This window comes from Vicugna pacos, chromosome 24 (genome assembly GCF_048564905.1).
Source record: "Vicugna pacos chromosome 24, VicPac4, whole genome shotgun sequence".
NCBI lineage: Eukaryota > Metazoa > Chordata > Mammalia > Artiodactyla > Camelidae > Vicugna > Vicugna pacos.
In genome coordinates this window covers 13,797,650-13,819,479 of record NC_133010.1, presented here as the reverse complement: position 1 = coordinate 13,819,479, position 21,830 = coordinate 13,797,650, and the positions used below count along the sequence as shown (strand labels likewise).

The 21,830-nt window shown below is 35.9% G+C and overlaps 1 protein-coding gene across 2 annotated transcripts in view; it reads right to left on the bottom strand.

The window, feature by feature from the left end:
* Positions 1 to 2,701: 2,701 nt before the first annotated feature.
* The window catches only part of TRAPPC8 (trafficking protein particle complex subunit 8), a 63,215-nt gene continuing 44,086 nt past the window's right edge, over positions 2,702 to 21,830 (bottom strand). For both annotated transcript variants that reach the window (XM_015239924.3, XM_006205073.4), the window contains exons 20-29: positions 19,020 to 19,462; positions 17,571 to 17,718; positions 16,182 to 16,278; positions 14,873 to 14,938; positions 14,724 to 14,782; positions 12,707 to 12,880; positions 9,783 to 9,884; positions 6,384 to 6,529; positions 4,672 to 4,761; positions 2,702 to 3,751 (exon numbers count right to left, since the gene is read on the bottom strand). In XM_015239924.3, coding sequence (XP_015095410.2) covers positions 3,517 to 3,751; positions 4,672 to 4,761; positions 6,384 to 6,529; positions 9,783 to 9,884; positions 12,707 to 12,880; positions 14,724 to 14,782; positions 14,873 to 14,938; positions 16,182 to 16,278; positions 17,571 to 17,718; positions 19,020 to 19,462 — 1,560 coding nt within the window. In that variant the 3' untranslated portion in view covers positions 2,702 to 3,516. The remainder of the gene's footprint in view (positions 3,752 to 4,671; positions 4,762 to 6,383; positions 6,530 to 9,782; positions 9,885 to 12,706; positions 12,881 to 14,723; positions 14,783 to 14,872; positions 14,939 to 16,181; positions 16,279 to 17,570; positions 17,719 to 19,019; positions 19,463 to 21,830) is intronic.

Sequence of the window (21,830 nt, the reverse complement as noted above, 5' to 3'; positions counted from 1 at the left end):
AAACCGCTGAGGCGGCAGCCTCTGGATTTGCGTTTTCAGTAGCTACCCCAGAGATTGTGACCATACGTTTTGAGAACCACTGCTTTACAGAGTCCAAAAGGCTGGAAGATTCCACAGGACACCTTAGTTCTTGGCTAAGTGCAATGTGGATGTCAGAACGTTAACTTTTTCATGATCTGTGCCCACAACCTCAGGCGTGCTGATGTTTACCAAATTATTCTCTAAGAAAAAAAGTTTTAAAATTGATACAGTCTTTATAGCACAGTTTACAAACAATAATAAAATGTGCAATACCCTTCACTGTAAAACTCCATATAGCCCACTGGTTCACACTGAGCTCTTGGGTAACCAACCTGGGCTGCAATTCACAAATGGGATTAATTCCAGTATGGTGGTGGCTGATATTTTTGTTTACCTTAAGGAGGAAGAGGAAAGTGAGAACGCACGTCTGTTCCAGTTCATCAATGACATGAGCAACTTCTTTGCTGACCTGGGTAACAGTTTTCGGACACCGGAGGAGTATTTGCTCACCTATTTGTTCTATTCATAATGCAACAGCTACAGGCAGGCAATGCTTTGAAGTTTAGCCTGCAATATTAACATTTTCTCCATCACTTTCTTAGGTCTAGAGCAAACAAAAATCAACACAGCCAGCCTCGAGGTACAGCATTTGACTTCCCCAGGGGCCAGAGTTCCCAATATGGCCGATTTCAAGCTCTCAGAGCCAGACGACGTGGGGCTGGGAAGAGACGCGCAGCAGCACCCCATTAGGTCGTCCCCCCCAGCCCCACCCAGACACACGACAGACACACACAACAGTGTTACCTGCAGTGAAACACTTAGCAGGGAAGGAATTTTCAGTATTACCTTCATTCTGAATGCATTGTATTTTGCTCTAAGTTGATGTAATTTGGTTTCTCAGTAGGTCTGTGTTTAACAACGGGTTCGCAGAATTCCTGAACGTTAAGATCCGGCTCTCGGGTGCGTTGTGAACAGGCTTCAGGACACAGTGACTACGCCTCTCTCTCCCTCTCACATTTGCTCTCTTCGCCAGACTTTGTTTGTAACCCCCTAGCCCTGAACTTCCAAGGACAGGCGTGTCCCCAGACGTGACCTTCCTCTCCCCGTCTGCGCACACCCAGAAGCGCAGGGCGGAAGAAGGAAGCAGACGCCCACCTGGGAGCCAGAGCGTGCGGACCCACCACCCTGCTCTCCAGGGCTTCCCTGCGCCCAGGCTGTTGAAGCCTGTCTTTTTGAACCTGGAAAACGGGGTTTACTGGTCTCCCCTCACTTTTGTGTAGTCCCCCCCACCCCTCGGAAGCTGAGGCTGAGGCCGGCTCCTGCAGCCACTCTTGCCCACCCACAGCCCTTATCCTTCTAGAACAGAAGCCTTCCTTCCAAACACCCTCCTCTCGTTCCTGTCTGGGCTTTGCCCTAAAATTCCCTGTTGTTCCCTCTTGAAGCCAAATGCCCCTTCTCTACTCCAAAAGTTATTTTGAAAGCAGACTTTCTAAGCAACAGATTACTAACAGTCGTCAAAAGATTTCAGACTGTTTTATATACTACATCCTGGTGGAATGTTTATTTCAACTAAGACATACTATTCATTCACATGCAAAAAAGAACGCTGTTTTTGCCTTTCACAAACATCGATTATCAGACGTGTCCTTTCCTGCCACCAAGCACAGCATAATTAATTCAAGCACGTAAGGAACTGAGGAGAACTGCTGCAAGTTTTAGGAAGGCTGACATCTATCACAGCTTAAAAATCAGAGCTATCAGCTGAATTATTGCTACCTACCATTCGAGTAAGTTTTGTTTTCTGTACCCAAGACTTCCTCCCTTTGTTTTTAACTTTCAGCAGTTTCGCTATGATGCATCTGGATATAGGTGCTTTCTTACTTACGTTTGGGATTTACTGAACTCCTTTAATCTAACTTGATAACCGTCTTGGAACATGCTCAGAGATTCTACACTATTTCTGCTGTACCCTCTCCTTTTTCTAGGACTCCAAATACATATGTAAGACTCTCTCACTCTCATCTAGTAGGCTTCTTACCTTTTTTGGGGTCTATTTTCCATCCTTTTCTCTCCTTGCTTCAGTTTCAATGATTTCTCCTGACCTAACCTTCTTGTTTCAAAGTATGCCACACGCCGGCCTGCCTCTCAGCGGCTTCCTCCCAAGTGGGCGAGCCTCCTGAGGCAAACGAGGCCCAGGTCTCACCTCTCCAGACTTTCTTCCCCTGGATTTCACTGACTGTGTTGGTAACTGACTATATTGATAACACCGTTTTTAGTGAAATGTTTTCGTCTATTTTGTTCCGACTTTTTACTCTCCTTCAGCAGGAAGGCCAATTACCTCGCCTGCTGTAACCAGCACCAGAGGCTGCAGAGCTACTGTACCTACAAGAGGCTCAGTAAGCACCAGTCTTCCTTCCTCCCAGGATACAAAAGAATTATCCAAATTTGTAACCGGGCATCAGACATGAAGCTTTTAGAGACAAAGTTCATTTGCTCATGTTTAACATAGCCACCAAGGACTATGCAACAAGACTGTCCTTCGATTTTGGAGACAAAGATGATAAAGGTTTCTCAGGAAACTGATCTGGCACCTGATATAATAATATGGTTGGCATTCATTTTCAATAAAGACTATATTAAGTTCTCAAATTTTTTTTAAAGAAGGCATCTAATGAATCTATACAGTGAATAGCATGTCTTTATTCTATTTACAGTACATTTGTTATAAATATAATACATTTTTGAAAAGCTTATTTTTTATTAACTTGAGTAGATTTATATTTTAAACAGATCAACTCAACTGTTAAAGTTACATAATAAAGAATATGATAATTTAAATGACAAAAATCTCTTATTGTGAAATAGTGCACTCTATGCCGAGATGAATGAGGGGGGAAAAAGTCAGACTCCTTCCAAAACTATACTCAAAGCATCAGAAAAAAATGTTTTCTTTTTACAAAGTTATGTATAAGCCATAGGAACCACCAGATGCTGAAGTATGAAGACCCTATAACCAAAGTTCAAAACTGATTTTAGAGAATTGTGTGAAGCAAGACAGGAAAATCTGTATTTAGCACTCTATGGAATTTCACAGTAAAGCTGGAATTTACAGACTAATGGCTTAACAGGAGTACTGCCAACATGGCCTTTTCTTCCTCAAAATCATCTCCTAATATTCAGATACCATCAGTTAAGTTGTAACAGCAGACTTAGACACTGGTTTTAAGATGGGGCTTAATAAGGTGCATGGATATGTTGAAATTCTGTATTATGAGCATGTAAATTATTATCAGGGTTTAAAGAAATACAAAAAAGGAATTTAAGTATTCTCAGTCCAACGTGCTTTGCATCATCAACAAATTGACAAGTCAAAAGTATTCTGCAGTGATCCAACACCGACCTCCCAAACAAGTTAGGTATTTCAAATACTGCTGAAAAACCCATCCAGTAAAATAAAACTGATTCTTGTGGATTTCAGTACAAATCTGTAAGCTGTCACACATTATTGATGATGATCAGGGCAGGCATAGAGTTCTGCTGACTTGTTTCAAACACTGTAACTTGGTCCGATAACTTGGCAAACACCCTAGGAGTTCCAAGGTTATAAACACCTGTATGGACAAAGCATGCTTTCAGCTGCAAACTGTGAATCTCCTGGCTTTTAAGCTGCAGTTTATATTGTGTCTGTCCAAGCCACGTAAATGATCCATGGATTTCCAAAGCTTCTGGGCTAAGTCAGGAGGAGGAAAATGGTAAGTTGGAGGCTTTTTTTCTTTATAAACTTTTCCCCAAAGTCCCACTAACACATCCCTTTCATCTAGCAATTCTATTTCTAGAAATCATTTTATGATGCCAACTGTTTAATTAACAGTTACTATACTCTAGGAACAATGCTAAGAATGAATTATCTCATTTAACACTCACGAAAGCAGTTAGTAAGTGGTGGAACCTGATTTCAAACCTGAGCTTTTAACCACCTGGTTATCCACACATAAAAATATGTACACAAGAATGCTTATAGTATTGAAACTGTTTATAATATTGAAAAATGGAAAGCAACCCTCTGTCTCCCAGTAAGGCATGAATTAATAAATTTGTGATACACACAATCATCACACACAACGTGTGTCTGGATTTCAGAGGGCTGACCCAGATCCTGTTTGGAGTCTTCTACAATACGAACCAGTACACGTTTCACATCGCTCTGCTAGAAGTTCAAAAATTTCTAAATTCCAAAAAGCATCTAGTTCTTGGAGTATCAGACATGAGAGTCTGGACCTGTATTTTTTTTTTTTTTTGCTAAGTATTATTTTCTAATAAGAAAACAAAACAAAACAAAAAAACCCTTCTACTATGAACTTGCTGATTTTCAATTTTAGAGTTCTTTAACTTTTATAAAAATGTTTGTCTCTGACCAAAATAATTCGCTGCTTTTGGAAACTGCTTTCCATTTCGTCACTACTGAAGTGCCAAAACAATGCTCTGTAACTCTTTCTAATACTTCAGTAACAGCAAACAAAACCTCGGGGCATGCCTCAGCAAACTTTCTCTACCCACGTTAGGGAATTATTTGCATAATTTCAAAATATTAAAATGCTCTCAAATCAATCTTTAACTACAAAATAAACTTGCCCTAAGTAAATTCTTTACCTTGTTGTTTTATGCCGAAGATCAACTATTACATCGACGTCAGCCTTTGAACAATTGGAAAGTAAAAGGGTCACTGGTACTAAACAAAGACTACGGGAAAAAAAAAATAAACAAAAAAGGTTAGCTGTGTACTGGGGAAAAAAAAAATCCTTGAAAATAAAACTTAATGAGTATGAACAGATGAAGCTAACAGATGAAGCTCCTCAGAAACAATTAGATTCAGGTAAGGGAGAAAACCGAGCTCTAACCCCTTAGTCAAGGCAAATTAACCGTGTAAATAAGTAAAACCTATTAATACAATGCCTAAATACTAAGTATCAGAATATACACATCCACAAAACCATTTTACTTCCACTAGTTATAGCTAATCTTAAAAATTATCCAAATGTTTCTAGGTGGTTATTTCCCAAAACAAAAAACAGAAGTAAAAATCACGACTAAGATCGATGGAGAAGAAAAAAATCACAAAAATGCCAACAATTAATCCTGTTCTCTGTGTTTGTCGAAAATTACTTCATTTTGAGAACTTGGCCTAGATTGACATTTGCTTCTTTATCAAATTTGCATAAAAGCCATCACGTTTGGGAGAACATAAGAATCATTTCTGTACGGCAAGTTATGAGGACACATTTGCTCAGTTAGCCTAGTTTCTTCTCTAACTTTCTAATTAATAAGTGACTAAAGTGCAGGAAAGAGCGAGCAGGCAGTGACAGAAGAGAGCATACGAAGAGACTGGTGCAGGTTTCAAATCAAGAACATAAGAAAGGAATATAATCTCTCCCGTTCTCTCCTCAACTCCCACCCCTACTATGTAGTAACATTCTTCTCAAAACTCAGGAAGAACCTCTCTACTGTCAGATCCAGTGAACGACTTTCTGTCACATTTTAAACTGTTAACCACTTCTCTCTCCTTGCCCTGTCCTCCCTCCACCTTTGTGATGCCACCTTCTCCTCACTGGTCTTTTCTTCCTCATTCTTTGGCTGTTCTTTCTCAACGTCTTCTTCATGGACTCCTGCTTCCTTAGCTCATCTCTCAGACACCACGGTCCTACAGGTCACCACTCTCCCTTGTTCTAGCCCAGCCCACCCCACCCCCATCCAGGATGACTGCACCAAAACTGACACCTTCACTTACAACGAACAGACTTCTCTCCGTCCTCTGTTAGCTGCAAACTAGCAACTTTTTGAAGTATCATCTGATTTAGGACTTTCTATTTTAGAACCTTAAATTCATATAATCAAGCTATTTACCAAAATTATAAATACATAATTCTCCCCAAAAGTTTAGCACTCATAAATCTTAAGTAAATGACGCTGTCTAAATTTAAACTGTTCGATGAGTCTATACTGTAGTCACGTCTTAGGTTTAACTTCTATATCAAAAACAAAAACAAAAGCAAAATGATATTAATACTTTTCCTTCTTTTTGACTTAATGATAAATCTGCTCATCAGAAGGAAATTTTTGGCAACTAAGTGGCTGAGGTAATATCTATCTTTTAACTAAAGCAGCAACATATAGGAATCGTAGTCAAGGGTAAAATTACTTAAGAGCAATTTATATGGACTCAACACTGTTCCGAATTTCTTCTTCACTATTTGGATTAATGTCATTGTCAAAATAAATAAGAGTGTGTTTCTGTGGGGGCGTGCACACGTGTGTGTGTATACTGTAAAAAAAAAAAAAAACCTAACAAAAGACAAATCTCAAACCTTTTCTGGTGAAAGGGGTGGTTAAATGACTCTGGATAGTGAAGGCTCGTTTTAATGAGATTAGAAAGCTGCTCTACTGATGGTCTTGAGGAAACTGTAGTGTTTTCTGGCCTGAAAAATTTTAATAGTTCCATTTCTGGTGGCTCCTGAGAAAAGAAAAAACATATGACAATGAAAACACTGCCTTGTTAAAATAAGTACAGCGCGTACGAACGAAGGAAGTTAAAACCAGTAGAAGTAATGCAAAGCATCAACAGTGCCTTTTCTGCTGTTACTTAAACTACAGTTGGAATCACATGCAGTGCACACTAGGACAAAGCAGCTAGGAGCTGGAACCATGTATTCCTTCTCTATTTATGATGTGCTGGGCTTAGACCTGCAATCGCACAACTGCACGTATTAGCTCTGGGATCCTGGGTACATTATTTAATACTTTAAGATGTAAAAAAGGGGTCCACAATAATAATTTCAAAAGTTGTTGTGGGTCTCATCAAATAAAACTGCTTAGTACTTAGCCCACAGACACTCAATTGTACAGCATCTATTTTAATAGTTAAAGAAAATGCTTTAAAATTTCATTTTTGAAAACAGACTGAGTTTAAAAAATTACAGTGTTTCAACTATATTAACTAAAGGTTAGCATGCATGTAAAAATCTTAATATAGCTGTAAATATTTCAATAAATATCATCATCTAAATGAAAATAGAGAATAATGTTCCATTTCTACTATTATTATTTTCTTTCTTGGTTATTTTTTCTCCATTTTCCTTCACCATCTAGGAAATTTTGATTTTTAATTTCCTGCTAGCCTAGTCAGGTTCTGATTTATACCGAGGACTGACAAGCTACAGCCCACAGGCCAAATCCAGCCTGCCTCCTGCTTTTGTAAAGGAAGTTTCATAGAAACACAATCACATCCATTTGTCTATACACTGGCTATGGTTGCTTTTAGACTCCAAGCAACAGAGATGAGTAATTCTGACAAAGACCTTCCGGCCAACAAAGTCTAAAATATTTACTCTCTGGCTTTTCTCAGGAAAAGTTCACTGACCCTTGATTTATACAGTTGCAAAAGCAAGAATTAAATCTGCTTCTGACTTATGAGTGAGAGAAAAGCGACTAGACGTTTACTGTGGCGGAGGAAGACATGTGCCTGGAAGGCAGTAGGAGCAGAATTTCTAGAGCACAGGTCATGTTCTCCTTCTTGATCCTGGTTATAGTGGAGTCTTCTTCAGCTTGTAAGTCAATGAGCTAGTCACTATTCTGCAGTTATGCTCTACTTTAATAAAAAGTTCCAGAAAGGTACTACTGTTTAATAGTCTAATCACTAAGAAAAACAAGCTATTATTTGAAACTTCAAAATTATACTAGATAACTCTCTACATACCACTTATTAGGAGGAAACCGCACGAACAATGGCCATTAAAAGATACCCAAACCCTTACGTTAATTTGCTGAGGGAATATTTAGAAGAGTTTCCCTCCCTCCCAGCTTAAAAGCAACGACGAGTATCTTCACAATCAGAGCTGGACAATTCGTACAGTAGTTTCACAACAAGGATTTGATTCAACTTCATGGCAGACAGTTCCACCACAGGAGAGGCAAGCCATAAAGTACTATTACCCTTGTTTCATAAATAAGCTGAACTTTATCAAGTTATGCAAGTAATTTGCATTAGGTCATCAGTTCGAAAGTCTCTGGGCTCCAAATACATTATTCTTAGTATGATGAACCTGCTGCCTCTCTCAACTCAGTTAATCATGTGAAGAGAATATAAAATATCTCAAAGGTGAAACACAGAGAAATAAAAAGGATATGCCCTACACAGTATTTTAGTAAAACAAGAATGTAACAAGAGTATACTTTATAGAAAGCACTTTGTTTCATTTTCCTTTTTGTTGTTGTTAACGGAGGTACTGGGGCTTGAACCCAGGACCTTATGCATACACTTGACCACTGAGCTGTATCCTTTCCCTGTTTCATTTTCTAAATGCTAATCTTGCCTTGTCTGAGATGTTCCAAATTATCAAAATATGACAATTTACAAGTAAAACTTGAGATTCTTGTATTAATCAAATCAATTTGAGAAAAACAACTTTCTTAAAATAAGAAACAGATTTGGCATTAAATTTGTTACCTTCATTAAACCTAACAGAAAATTTCCGTTAGTAATCACTAAAGTAAAAATTGATTCAAATTACAGAATTACCAATGGATGCTAAAACTAATGGACTTAACGTGGATGAGAAATCAGACATTTACACAGTCCCCACATATTACGCATTATAGTCCCATATATTACTTACTCTTATATAAAAGAAAAAATAGTAACTGTACTGTGGAGAAACATGGCAGACACTATCTTAATCAAATGGTCCATCACTGACAATGGAACAAATCAGTATCATGTGCCTTCTGATGCAATACACTGACAAGGACATAACATCACTTAGGTAGTATTTCAGCCAAAAATGTACAACCTTAATCTAATTATGAGGAAACATGAGAAAAATCCAAAGAGGCATTAAGTCTACATTAAAATAACTGGCCAATGCTCTTCAAACATGTCAATGTCATAATTGACAAATAAAGGTTCAGAAACTGTTCCAGGTTAAAGGAGACTAAAGAGACAAGAAAAGTACATGAAATGCACGATCCTGGACTAAATTCTGGACAGGAAAAAACAAACTAAGACCTCTGATGACATGTGAATACGGACTGTCTAAGTCAGCACATCAGCCAAAATGTTAACCACTGGGGAACCTGAATGAGAGGCAGAAGAGAGTCCTTTAACTACTCTTGCAGCTTTAAGTTTTAAAATTACTTCCAAAAAAAGTTGTCAAAAATAATAGGGAGAAAAGTTTAAAAATTAAGATTCATTGTTTATAAACACAATACAAGGTCACTGTCTGAATTACAGGACTAAATATGCTTAAATTTTATTTATATGTGCTATGAGAACTTTTTGTAAGATTAAATAGTATTTTAGGGAAAATAAGAAAATAAACAGTATTACCAGCTGCTGCACAACTCCAGAGGCCATCCTTTACATTGTATGACAGGCCCCCTGGAGTTGTGCCATGGTGTGTGCCCGTTAAACAACAAACAAGAAAATATAGAGAATATGGTCCCCTTCCTCTCAAAGAAATCAGTTCGTTTTATAACTATGAATTCCAGATTCAACAGAGAATATATCTGAGGAAGCCCCAGATCTTAAAACTCTTATAAAATGCCAATGAACTTTAAAATCAATTTATGCTCATTTCTAATTTTAATCACCTTTCTGCCACCAACACCCAACTCAATCCCCATATAAAAGCTGCAGAAGCCAGGCACCTTCAAAAACACAAAAACCCTACAAGTTCACAGGAAAGCCCCAAAGCAAACTCTGCCGTTACCTGTTTCTGAGGATGTGAAAAAGCTTCTTTTCCTATAGTGCGAAGAACAACGTGATGCTGACCTTCCAAAATAAGCTGCTTACTGTCTTCAACTACGTATGCCTAAGAGGTACAAAGCACAAAAATGTTACCCTGCTTGGCAGTCACCAGTGCAACATCAGATGGAAAGCAGAGGTATTATGGCTAATATCTATCAGTTATCAATGCTCGCGGTGTCGGCATTTCTACTTGTATTCAGTCATTCGGTCAATAATGTACCTGTCAAAATCTGCTCTGCTCAATATAAAACAGTTGGCCTTGATATTTGAGAGAGACATCTTGAAATCTTTTCCAGTCTTCTCTAGAGTGCTTAAGAAACTAGTCCAAATAAACAGTGCCATACCATAACCCAAGCTTTTCTCTTTACTGGGCTGCCAATACACAGGCAAAGGGCTTTTTCTTATAGTCTTGCTTCTGAAATGCACCAGGATTTATCACACAGTAGAGCAAAATCAGGGAGTACGATTATAAATCCTGTAAGTGGAAACGTCATGTCCTTGGAGATCTTAAATTTAAGTACATATGCTTTAAAAAAAAACTTTTTTCTTTCTTCTTTCTATACAGTGAACTGATTTCATCTACATTAAGACACTTATTCCAGCACGTAATTCTTCTTCTTGAACTTCTTCTGTCCTGGAGAAAATAAAATCTGTAAATGGCTGATATACTGCTACTGTCACATTAAGTATATATAGACGCTTAAATTTTTTTTTTGGACAAGCCCTATTTGTTTACTATTAGATTCCACAGACTCAAAATTACTCAGTCAAAGTGCTATAAAATGTTCCTAAATGTTTTTTTTCAATTGCTATACTTATCACAAAAAGTGACGATTTGCCATCCATGGATCACACTTGGAGAAGTGCTGCACTAAGGCAGAGGACAGTCCAGGACCTGCTCAGCATCCATCCATGCACAACTCAGAAATGCAGGAGTTAAATACCTGATGGGGTAACCTTTAACCTCGAGAGGATGCCAGCTGACAGATGCGTTCTGAGACAGGTCATAGAGCTTTTCCAGTGGTCTCATTGCACCAAACAAAAGTCCACCCAAAGTCCACCCACAGCCATGCATAATCTCGTAATGCATTCTCTCCCCTGCACAAAGGCTTCATTTTTAAAACAAACCTTTATTTTTGGTTAAAACTGATTGGGAGTTGCACCCTTTCCAAACACTTTTTTACAAAAAGTGTTGTCCAAGTTCTTAGCTTTCTCCTGAATCATATTTTATGAGAGTACTACGTTTTCTATGCACACCACTCCGCAACTTAAATGACTTGTCAAGTTTTCTTGCACTCAAGGGGGTCCTTTGGGCATTACCTACAGCCCTCACTAAAAAAAAATCTACTAGTCACTTTCTCATACAAGTTGAACAATAAACTTCTCATAGACACTAGCACTACCAAACTTAATATCCCATCCTGTAATGCATTCAAACTTCCATTTCCTAACCAAGGAGCATCACGATCGTGGGTAGTTTTCTTCGTGTGATCAGCAATGTTATTAATGGGTTTCTATACAGAGTGATTTTTTAAAAAGATAACCCATTCCCCCCAACCAAGGTTACTGTGGGCTCAACAATGAGTACATAATACAGGATACATACTCAAATTCTTGTCTCAGAGATATTAGATTGTTACACGGCAGGAATCTGTGGAGTGACAGCTACAAGAACCAAAGGTCTATTATACATTTAATGGACAGCTGCTTTACATTAGGGGGCAATGCTACTGAGCCTGAAAATAAGATCCTCTTGATTCTAAACTTCAAGAACATTTAATTTCAAGCTGATAATATGCAACTTATGTTTTTAACATTAAACACCTTCAACTTTCTATAATCAACAAAAGTATCAATTTGCTTAAGCAGTTTTATTAGAACTCAAAGCCAGCTTGCTTTCAGAAAAGTTTATTTTAAAGTATGCAGTTTAATAAAAAGAACAGTCTAGAACATCTGAATCAATTGAAAATACATGTTCTGATCATCTACTATGCGCATGTCTCTCTATGTTAGGCCTTGTATCGGCACAAAATCAAACTTCTTCACATAGTTCATGTGAATATCCCTGGTCAAGATCCTAAATCTTCCTGTAAAATCATTTTTTTTTTAAAGTGATAACATATTTAAGATCCAAAAGGATGCACTGTGAAAAATAAACCTCCTCTGTATTATACTGCATTTAACTAGGGAAGACCAATGCCTGAACAACCTCATTGTGGTCTGCTATGTGTGATTTTTAATTAAAATGATATTTTCAAATAATCTGGAAAAATTAAAATACAGATCAACAATTAGATAATTATAAAGAATTACTGTTAATTTGGGTGAGATGATAGTAATATGGTGGGGTTATATTAAACAAGAATGTCCTCATCTGTTAGAAATACATACAAAAGCATTTACAGATGAAATATTATATCATTAGAAATATATATACTAAGCAAAAAATAAAGGAAGGTAAAAATAAAAGAAAATAAAGCAAACGAGCTAAAGCAGTAGATAAAATATGAACAGCAACAAATTAGTGGCTGTTGGAGAATGAGTAATGGGTACCTAGAGATTCACGGTGCTATGTTCCCTTTTTCATAGTTTGAAAATGCCCACATAAGAGTTTAATAACAGCTTGTTTTCATGGGGCTTATCCAGTCTACAATATTCTCAGTATCTGTTACAAGTAACAGCAACACAAAAGAAAGTCATCTAATTTCAGTGAACTCTTCCTTAGGGAAAAAAGTCATTTTGGAACTGTTAAGAAAGTTATAAAACAACTTTAACACTGAAACTGGAAATTTTAAGCAGAGAAAATAAAAACAGAAGTTTACATTTACTCTTCAGCTTAAGAATCAACATAAGTGGGGCTTGCTGGAATAGTTTAATAATACATACCTTCCACAATACGACGATATTCAAATCCACCTCATTGCACTTCTGAATTAATCTCATAGCATCCTCTACGGATTGTTTTTCTGTGTGCACAGACGACTGCGCTTGTGGTTTCTTCAGTTCAGAGGATAAGCTTCTATAGAAGAAGTCTGCACATGGGCTTGCTGAACTTACTATCTGTTAAAAGAAAATCGCTTGTCTACATTAAATGTTTTTAATTCGGTATATACCCCGCCAAAATTGGTATTTCTACTACTTACATATACCCCAAAGGCTTATTCAATAATTTCTTATCAATCTGGTTGAATGCAAGAAGGACACCCTAAGACATGAACACCTGAAGTATTTGGTACAAATTACCCTGAATCTTAAAGCTCAAAATCATAAATCTATACTGCCATGACATTAGCTGTGACCTTCCAGGTAGCCAGGTAGGACGAATGGGTATTTCTAAGAAAATGAATAAAAATTAAATTGCTGAAAAGAAATTATGATTTTTTTTTTACTATTAAAATAAGTATGTTTCATTCAAATACTTGGAACACTAGGTGATATCCAATGAAACAAAACGCAAATGAAGTTACCGGCATTAACTTGGCTTTTAGACTTGAAAGCAAAGAGCCTGAGAAAAGATTTTTAAACAGACTCAGAACTACAGAATTTCTCTTAATGGAATACTGTATTTCATAGTAAAATCTCTACACTTCACAATTTCCTGCTTTATAAACTATATTATATAGATGATAAGATTCAAGTTAGTTATTAAATATTAATAAATATACAGATTTTCCCCCTTAGACATGAACTTTTTCTGGTAAACCACTGTTCACATAGTTATCTCATTAACCTCTAGTGCTTGGTAAGTTTTATTTACTCCTTCAGTGCTCCTATACAAAATTATTAATAACAAATATAATAAAACTATAACCTTAATGTAATTTAAGAGTCCTGATGATGTTTCTAAGGATTTCAATTTATTAAAAAAAGACATGACCGAAAAAACAACTGAAGTCCTAAAAGGTAAAATTCAACCATGCGGGAAGCATAGTGTCTCCAAAATTCATACTTGTTCTAGAATTACTGGACTTTTGGTGTTCTGGGATATTTCCAAATAGCTGCTTCCTCAAAAGACAGTACAAAGAGTGAGCCAGATGAAGGCAAATGATAAGAGAAATACAAAAGTGTAAGTATATTAGGAATCATCAAGGGGAAAAGCACAAAGAAGAAATAATACCAGTAACAGCACACAACTACAGGAAATTTGGGCCAGTATTTTTCAAAGCAGGTCCCCAAATCACCTCTTCAGATTACTTGCAGGGCTAATGAAAATGCGTATTCCCAAACTCTACCCAAAGTATCATGAACCAGAGTTCTAGAGGTGGGGAGGCAAATCTTTCATTTTTACAAAAATTTTCTAGATAAAAAATAGAGTATGAGACTGATAACCGCAACATCACCTGGGTGCTTTAGCATTAGAACCCCAAGTCTCATCCAGTTCCACTGACTGACAATTAGCATTTTAACAAGACCCCTGCAATGTGACATGCACATGATTTCAAAGTTTGAAAACCGCTTTCCAGGTGGTTCTAACATGCAATTAATTAGAGAGTTATCACTACCCTAGACAATACATTTAAAATTATAAAACAGCTTACTATTTGGGTCTCAGAACCACAATATTCCAAAATCCAGAGGATTATCATCTGTATGATCCACTGTGACTGTCTTTCCAAATAAACAGGTTCCTTCCTGTAATCCTGTTTCTTTTTGTAATCCCAAGGACTACACTTATCTCATGAGTATCTTACCATCTCAAAAGAAATAACTAATTAAAATGGTACACTCCACGTGGCATTTTTGTTTGCTCTGGAGCACAAGGACAAGTCGCAAAACCCAACAAAGCTAGCACGCATATCCACCAAAGAACGTGGGGATTAATAAGCTATGGTTTCGCCAAAATAGTCAAGATATTCCAGAATTGTGACTTAAAAATCAAACACTACTGTGTTTATTTGCATACCTGTTCGCTTCCAAAGATGATATCTGCAAAGGTGTATCTTTCTGAGGACTGTGAAGCAACTAAAAAACAAGGGAAAACAAACTAATCATATCACTGGCATGAAATATAAAGTGAATCATTTAAGAAAGGGTGACAGTAAATGAAGTTACCTTCTTCCTTACATCGTATTGCCTTGAAGCAAAACTTCCCCTTCTCTCTGCTGGCGAGTTTGGCATCTAGGAAGAGAAAAGAGATAATTTCAAAGATCTTTCTCAGTTTATAACATAGTAAAGCATAATTCATTATTCGGACTTCTTCAGTCCAACTGGAAAATATTTCATAATTATAAACAATGTTTAAAGGAAAACATCTTTGCTTTCATCTCAAGGAAGCAAATCTCATTCAGTTCTTTAAAAGGATAAGATTAAATTTTCTTGAAATACATGTTCATATGTGCATACATACTCATACATACGTATGACATTACAGGTAAACAGAAAGTTTGAAAAATTAGAACTCGGGAGCCAGAGTCCACAACTCCACCACTCTATCATAGTTTCCTCCCTTCCTTCAGTATTTCACATAGGCTGTTTATACCAATATTATCACATGCACATACTTTGCTATGATGCGTTTTCCTGCTATTGCAGACACATTTTAAAAGCTAATAGATTTTTAATGACCACAAAATAATGTGAATTGTAGCATAATTCACATAAAAGCTACATTGTTTTTCCCTATTAAACATACTCTTGCAATAAACTGCTCTGAATATATGGATCTTCTCTTATTTTCAATTAATTCCCTTGTACAAATTCCAAAAATAAGGATTGCTGTGAGGCTAGGTAAGGGTTTGAACTTTTTTTTCAATCTTTTAAGATGCATCATACATTTCTTTCCAGAAGGAGTAAACACCATTTTTCCAGCTTAAATCCACTCTTGCAAGCACTAGACACCCTCATTACTGGCAGGATCATAAACTGACAGAAATACTTTGGAAAACAATTTAACAGTATGCATCACGAGAGTGCATGTTCTTTTGTTTGAACATCACAGGGGTATAGAAATCCACAGAAAAGCCAGTCAACATACAAGTATGGTTATACACATAAAAACTAGCTTACCAATAGCAAAGAGAAATTTTCAGTTCTAGTCTATATGTTTCTGTACTATTAGAAGTTTTGACAGTAACTATGTATTTAGTGAATCTGCAGTGTATTCACTGATTCTTATTCAATTTTTTAAAAAAGAAAAAATACACAAATAGAAAAGATGTGGAATAAAAAGATGGGAAACACTTGATTAAGATGGATAATTTGATTTACAGCCATGTAAAGCAATGAAAGCACATTTTAATGCTTTAAAAAGTTAATTGTAAGAAAAGCACCAACAATCTTATGATATGGCAGTACTGTTCTGGGAAAAAATCAACCAATGAAGGTATCAGAATTTATTATGAAGAAGGAAGAAGGCACAAACCTTTGTTTTCAGAGAGATTTACAGATTTCTGCAACTTCCAGTGTTTGCTACTGCTTGATACTTGTACTATATGGAACTCCTTAACACCTGCTTCACTCTATCAAAAAGAAATAAAAGAATCCTTCAGGATTCAGAAGCACTAACTTAGAATATTCTAATGAGAATGATATTCAGACATTACTATCAAAGTCAGTATCAATTACCATAAGATAAAATTTTTATTTCGAAATAAATTAACAATATATGTTAATATATTTTAGAAATATGTTATTTAAATATCTCTATAAACATTTTTAAAACAGGTTAAGTCATCATTTTACCCAAGAGATATATTTAATTATAATGCACTCTCAGTGGCAAATTTTTAAATACAGAAAGGCATTTAGTTATTAGAATCTATCATAATGAGTTATTGGTAGTATTTTAAAATATCAAAAATTATTCGTTGACAATTTTTAATCAAAACTACAGCAATTTCTTTTTATTTCTTCTGATCTTTCTATCACATTCCCATTAAGGCAAAATACAAACAACAAAAAATAGAATCTCAATATACAGCCAACATACATAAAGTGATTTAATTTGCATGTAATTTTTTATTCTCCTGAATAAGAGCTAATTTGAATTATTAAAATGTTCTTACTCTTACAAATACTGATTTTGGGGGTAAGATCAGCAAAGTATGACTACACTGACCCTAAATATCCTAAAAAGTGATGCCACAAATTTATGAAGGTAAAAGAAAAGGACATTACAGAATTAATGAGTAACATTTCAAATAGGTATCTAAACTGAGTCAATCTGAAGCTAAGATCCTACTTTAATAAGATCACATCCCCTTCTTCAAGAATATTCATTTTGATATGTAGAGTACATAAACAGGAATGGTCAAATGTTTGAAATGCTTTATATAAAGGAAATGGTACTGCCAGAAATGTACAAGTGAAGGGTTAACAAGTTGATACTGAATATGAAATCCTAACAGAACTACGTAAACTGAATTACATCAAAATACTATTCTCCAGATGAAACTGATGAGAAAGCAATTGGAAGTAAAGCTTCATCTTTGTTTTAAAAAAAAAAAAAAAAAGACTAATTCTCAATGGTGAGACTAGAAAGCACTTTATGAGATCTCTTTGGGTTGAATTATTGGCATACAAGGCTGTATACTACATAATTATGTACCATGTTAATACCACTAGATCCTTTTATTTGAAGGACTGAGGGATAAAATTACAAAGCAAACTGAGAATTAAGATGTTTTCACATTCTATTCTATATGAACATTGCTAAATTATGCTGTCTTGTGAAGGAAAAAGATCCATTACTAAAAATAGAGGACACACTTGAATATAATTAAAAACAAAATTTAGTTTTAAGCCAACTTACAGTATTGGTATTTTCCACATCCACAAAGACTAGCATATTTCCTCCTCTGCCCTCCTCATCTTCAAGAGAATTACTTCTGCAGACAGTGGCACGTACATTCAAAGATCGGCTGGTACAAATGACTGCAGTGTGTCTTAATATTCTGTGACTAAAGAAGTAAAAATTACAAATTTAATCTAAGAACCTCCTCCTGTGTTATGATTCCCTAATTCCAAATAATGCTTTTAAAACCTATTCATTTTCAGGACCATTTATACTCTTAAAAAAAAAAAGGATAAATACAACAAGGTAAAATTATCTACTTAGCCTAACTTTAGTTCAATTCTTTATTCTTGATTTCAAAGAAAACTACTAGTCTCCTTGACTTTTTCTCTGCTCATCAAACTCACCCACATGAAAATAATCATTATATTCTTATGTCTTGATTATGCCTCTTCTCTGATAGTAGTTCCAAAGTTACAGAATGCCTAACAAGTAAATTTCAAACTTCCACCTGGCATTTCAGGTTCTCCATAACAGAATTTTACAATTCAACGTTTATTCCCCTTTTATACATGTTTTACACTGCAGGCAAACGAAATATATTCAGTTTCTATTCCCTAACTTGCAAATTTCCATTCACATAATACCATTACTCCCTGGAACACCCAATACTCTCTTGTCTATCCCCCTTGATACCCAAATTCTGAAATCTTTACTTTCTTTGGAAGCTCATTTCACCACTACTACATTCCACAAAGCCCTTCTATGTTGCTTTGGCCAGAGAACTCTTCATTATCTTCCTAAGGGCAATTAACATTTACTGAGGACCTAAAATGGACTAGTCCTTACAAATACTATATCATTTTGTTCTCACAGTAAGTCTTATATGATTTTTAAATATTTCATTAAGTTTTAAAATGTAGCACAATTATTCCTGGCTAATGTGGTAAAACTGACAACGGCACTGTCACAAAATATTCTGTTGTGCAATATACAGGATACAGATCCTTGTTTAAGTCAGTTAGATTTGCTTTGTTCCGATATCCCCATAACAGCACCCAAAACACCATCCAAATCATCTGTTCTGCAAATACATATATTTGGGGAGGCAGGGAAATGGAAAAATAAAACAAAATAAATTTCTTTAAAAAGGATGGCTGCAGGCAAGTTGCCTTCCTATACAAATGGAATCCCATTTTAATACACTGTACCTATAAATTTCATTATTATGGGATAATGTTGGCTGTAGTACTAAGTTGTATCAAAGAATCATGAAGTTTATAGAAAGAAGCATGAGAATGATTAATATAGCTTAATTATTCCTCTTTTGGCTATTCATGCATAATTTGGAAGAGGGTAATTTCTTTGTAAATAATGACATATGTTAACAAATACCAAAATGTTTATTTGAATACATATACTGATATATAATATATATTTAAAACTAAAAAGTTTTATAATACTCACCGTATTTTAGGCTGCTTTTTAACACTTTCATAGTAAAACAAAAAGTTAATTTCATGGACACCCTCTTCATCCGGCCCACGTAACCACATCGGTAGCTGAACTGAAGCTCCAGGCAGAAGAACAGTGTCGGGAAGGGGAACGGGGATCACCTCTGGCTGACTTCCTGTGCCAATGCCAAAGTCTACAGAAGAAGCTGACGATGTGAGTGCTGTGCACACAGAGGTAGAATCTGTCACAACAGTCTTGTAAGCACTACAGTTCTCAGAAGCAGAGGGACTTAGCGGTGTTAGAACAGCTGTGTTACCACCAAAAGTAAAAAACTCTGGACGTTTAGAAACAACCTTCAATCCAGTAAGAGGACATTTGCTGACATTGACAAATTCTACATATGCTTTTCGGATTTCTCCACAGAGGAGCCCTGTAGGAAAATGTATAAAGAACACCTGCATTGGAGGGAAAAAATATTATTATATTGTCTGTTAAAAATTCTGAACCCCTAATGAATAACACTTGAATTCTTTACCACAGGTTTACAAGTATTTTATTAATTCTCTTTGATATCTCTCTGACTGTGTGGCAATTAAGACCTCCATTTTAAAAAAGATGAGACGGAGACCAATGTTACTCAGTAGCAGATTTCAGTTATGGATTAAAGACACAATGTCAATAACTAAGGGGTTATTGGCCAAACTTTCACGACTGTGTAGATTATGGACAAAAGAAGTTACAAGTAATTTAACATGACTACATGATAAAGTAATGATCAGCTGAAAACCCCCTAACCCTGTGAGCTTAAAAAGTAGCTCAACTATCTGTTTATACATCATTAAAATGAAAAGATGAACAATAGCTTGTAAAAAGGAAGAACATACACATGTATGATTCCATAATTTTAAAACCCAACAGCTCCAAACACCCTCAGGCTTTTAGTAACCTATGTGGGAGCAAAACCTGATCCAACTAACGGAGGCTCTTAATAGCTTTTCCCATTCACTGTGACATTCACATGGTTTACTCAAGCCATATAAATGTGCTTGATTACCAGGTGCTGCCACAAACCCAGCAGAGTCATACAACACACATGCACATGTACAATTTCTAAAAATTAAAAAAACTGACTTCCAACACATGCCTGCCCTCACGATTTCAAGTAAGGGATTATGGACCTGTACTAAAGAGCCAGAAAATATGGTCTAACAAAATTATTCAGCAGGTTACTTGCTTTTAAAAGATCCACGAGTATAAATGTCAGAAGTACACTGACAGAATCTAAGAAAGGAGGAATTATAAAGGTAACAGTATGAGGAATAAAGTTACAGCTGGCTGTCCCAAAGGAGTTCTGAAAGTCCAGTGGAAATATCTGTGCCTTTTAATCTAAGTTTCAGTGGGACTTCATTACGGCCATACTCTTAAGGAGTATGGGGAAATCAGAAGCTTTAAAAATGGATGTGAGAAAACAAGGGATTAATGTAGAAATCCAAAACACAGATTAAGAAGACAGGAAAAAATTAAGCATAGCATTATTTTGAAGACAATGACAATGTACTAATTCAATCAGCCAGTGTCAAATAAGCTAAAATTTGTGAGGGAGTATCAATTTTGAGTTGTTACATCAAAAACAACTATATGAGTAACAAGTGAAATAGAGTACTGTAAGTCACTAAAACACACACGGACACCTGGACACCACCAAGAAGGCCACAGCACTGGTAGAACAGGAAGGATGACAGGGTAAGACCAGTGGTACCACACCGTTTATAGGATACTGTGTAATTGATCTTCAGAATAAAGGTTCCACTAAATATACTATGAAGAACTAGTATATCTGGCCTTTACTTCAAATGCATTGTTGCTAAAAGTCCTTTTAGACAGTTGATGTTTCAGACAGCTTCAAATTTAAATGGAAGATGGACCAAGAACCAGGAATCGCACTTCTACCAACTTTCCTAAAGATGTATGTATAATAGGCATATACATAATGTATAAAACTGTATGCATAAGGTTACTCATGGTTTTATCTGTAACAGCAAGTGACTGGACACAAGTGATAGACACAAGTGTCTATCACACCAAGTCTCGCTGAATAAACTACATATACACGACATACTGCCCATGCGGTGGGAACCTGAAGGGGCCTACTCTTCTCTCTGCTTTTCTATGTTAAAATGTTTCTTAACAAAAAGTAAAAAAATTAATAAGAAAAAGTTTTGGAATAACACCATTTTCCCCAAGAGAACTTAAAATAATTCAAGTAAGTAGATACAGCTCCTAGCTCACTGTCTGCTTTCAGTATGCTACACACATGATAGTAACACGTGACACTTCAATTTTCATCTTTTCTCAATGAGCTTCAGTAGTTTTCACCTCACTCTTATTTTGATAAATATATAGTAAGAGATTATTTCTTTAGATGTTGTAGATTGCGAACTTCTTTCACTACTCCCTTAAACACTTCAAATTCTGTAAAACATTTCTGACATAAGCTATTAGGAATGGAAATAGTCTATGATTTTTTTTTACTAATATTAATGTTTACTATTGTTTATCCAAATATAAAAGAAGGTCTCTTAAATGACCTCCATCATACCATGTTTATTGGATTAACCAATTTCTCTAGTATTTTGGTAGAAAACATTAAATAATGTTTACGGAATTGAACATTAGTAACTTTTCGCTTTCTACTACCCATCTACTTCTCCTTCAAGGTAGGCCAGATTTCTCACCTAGAAACTTGAAGTTTGTAATAAAAGTGGCACAAAGACCAGAAGTTGTTAGACTAAGGTCATATAAAAAGCAACGCTTTCTAAAGGC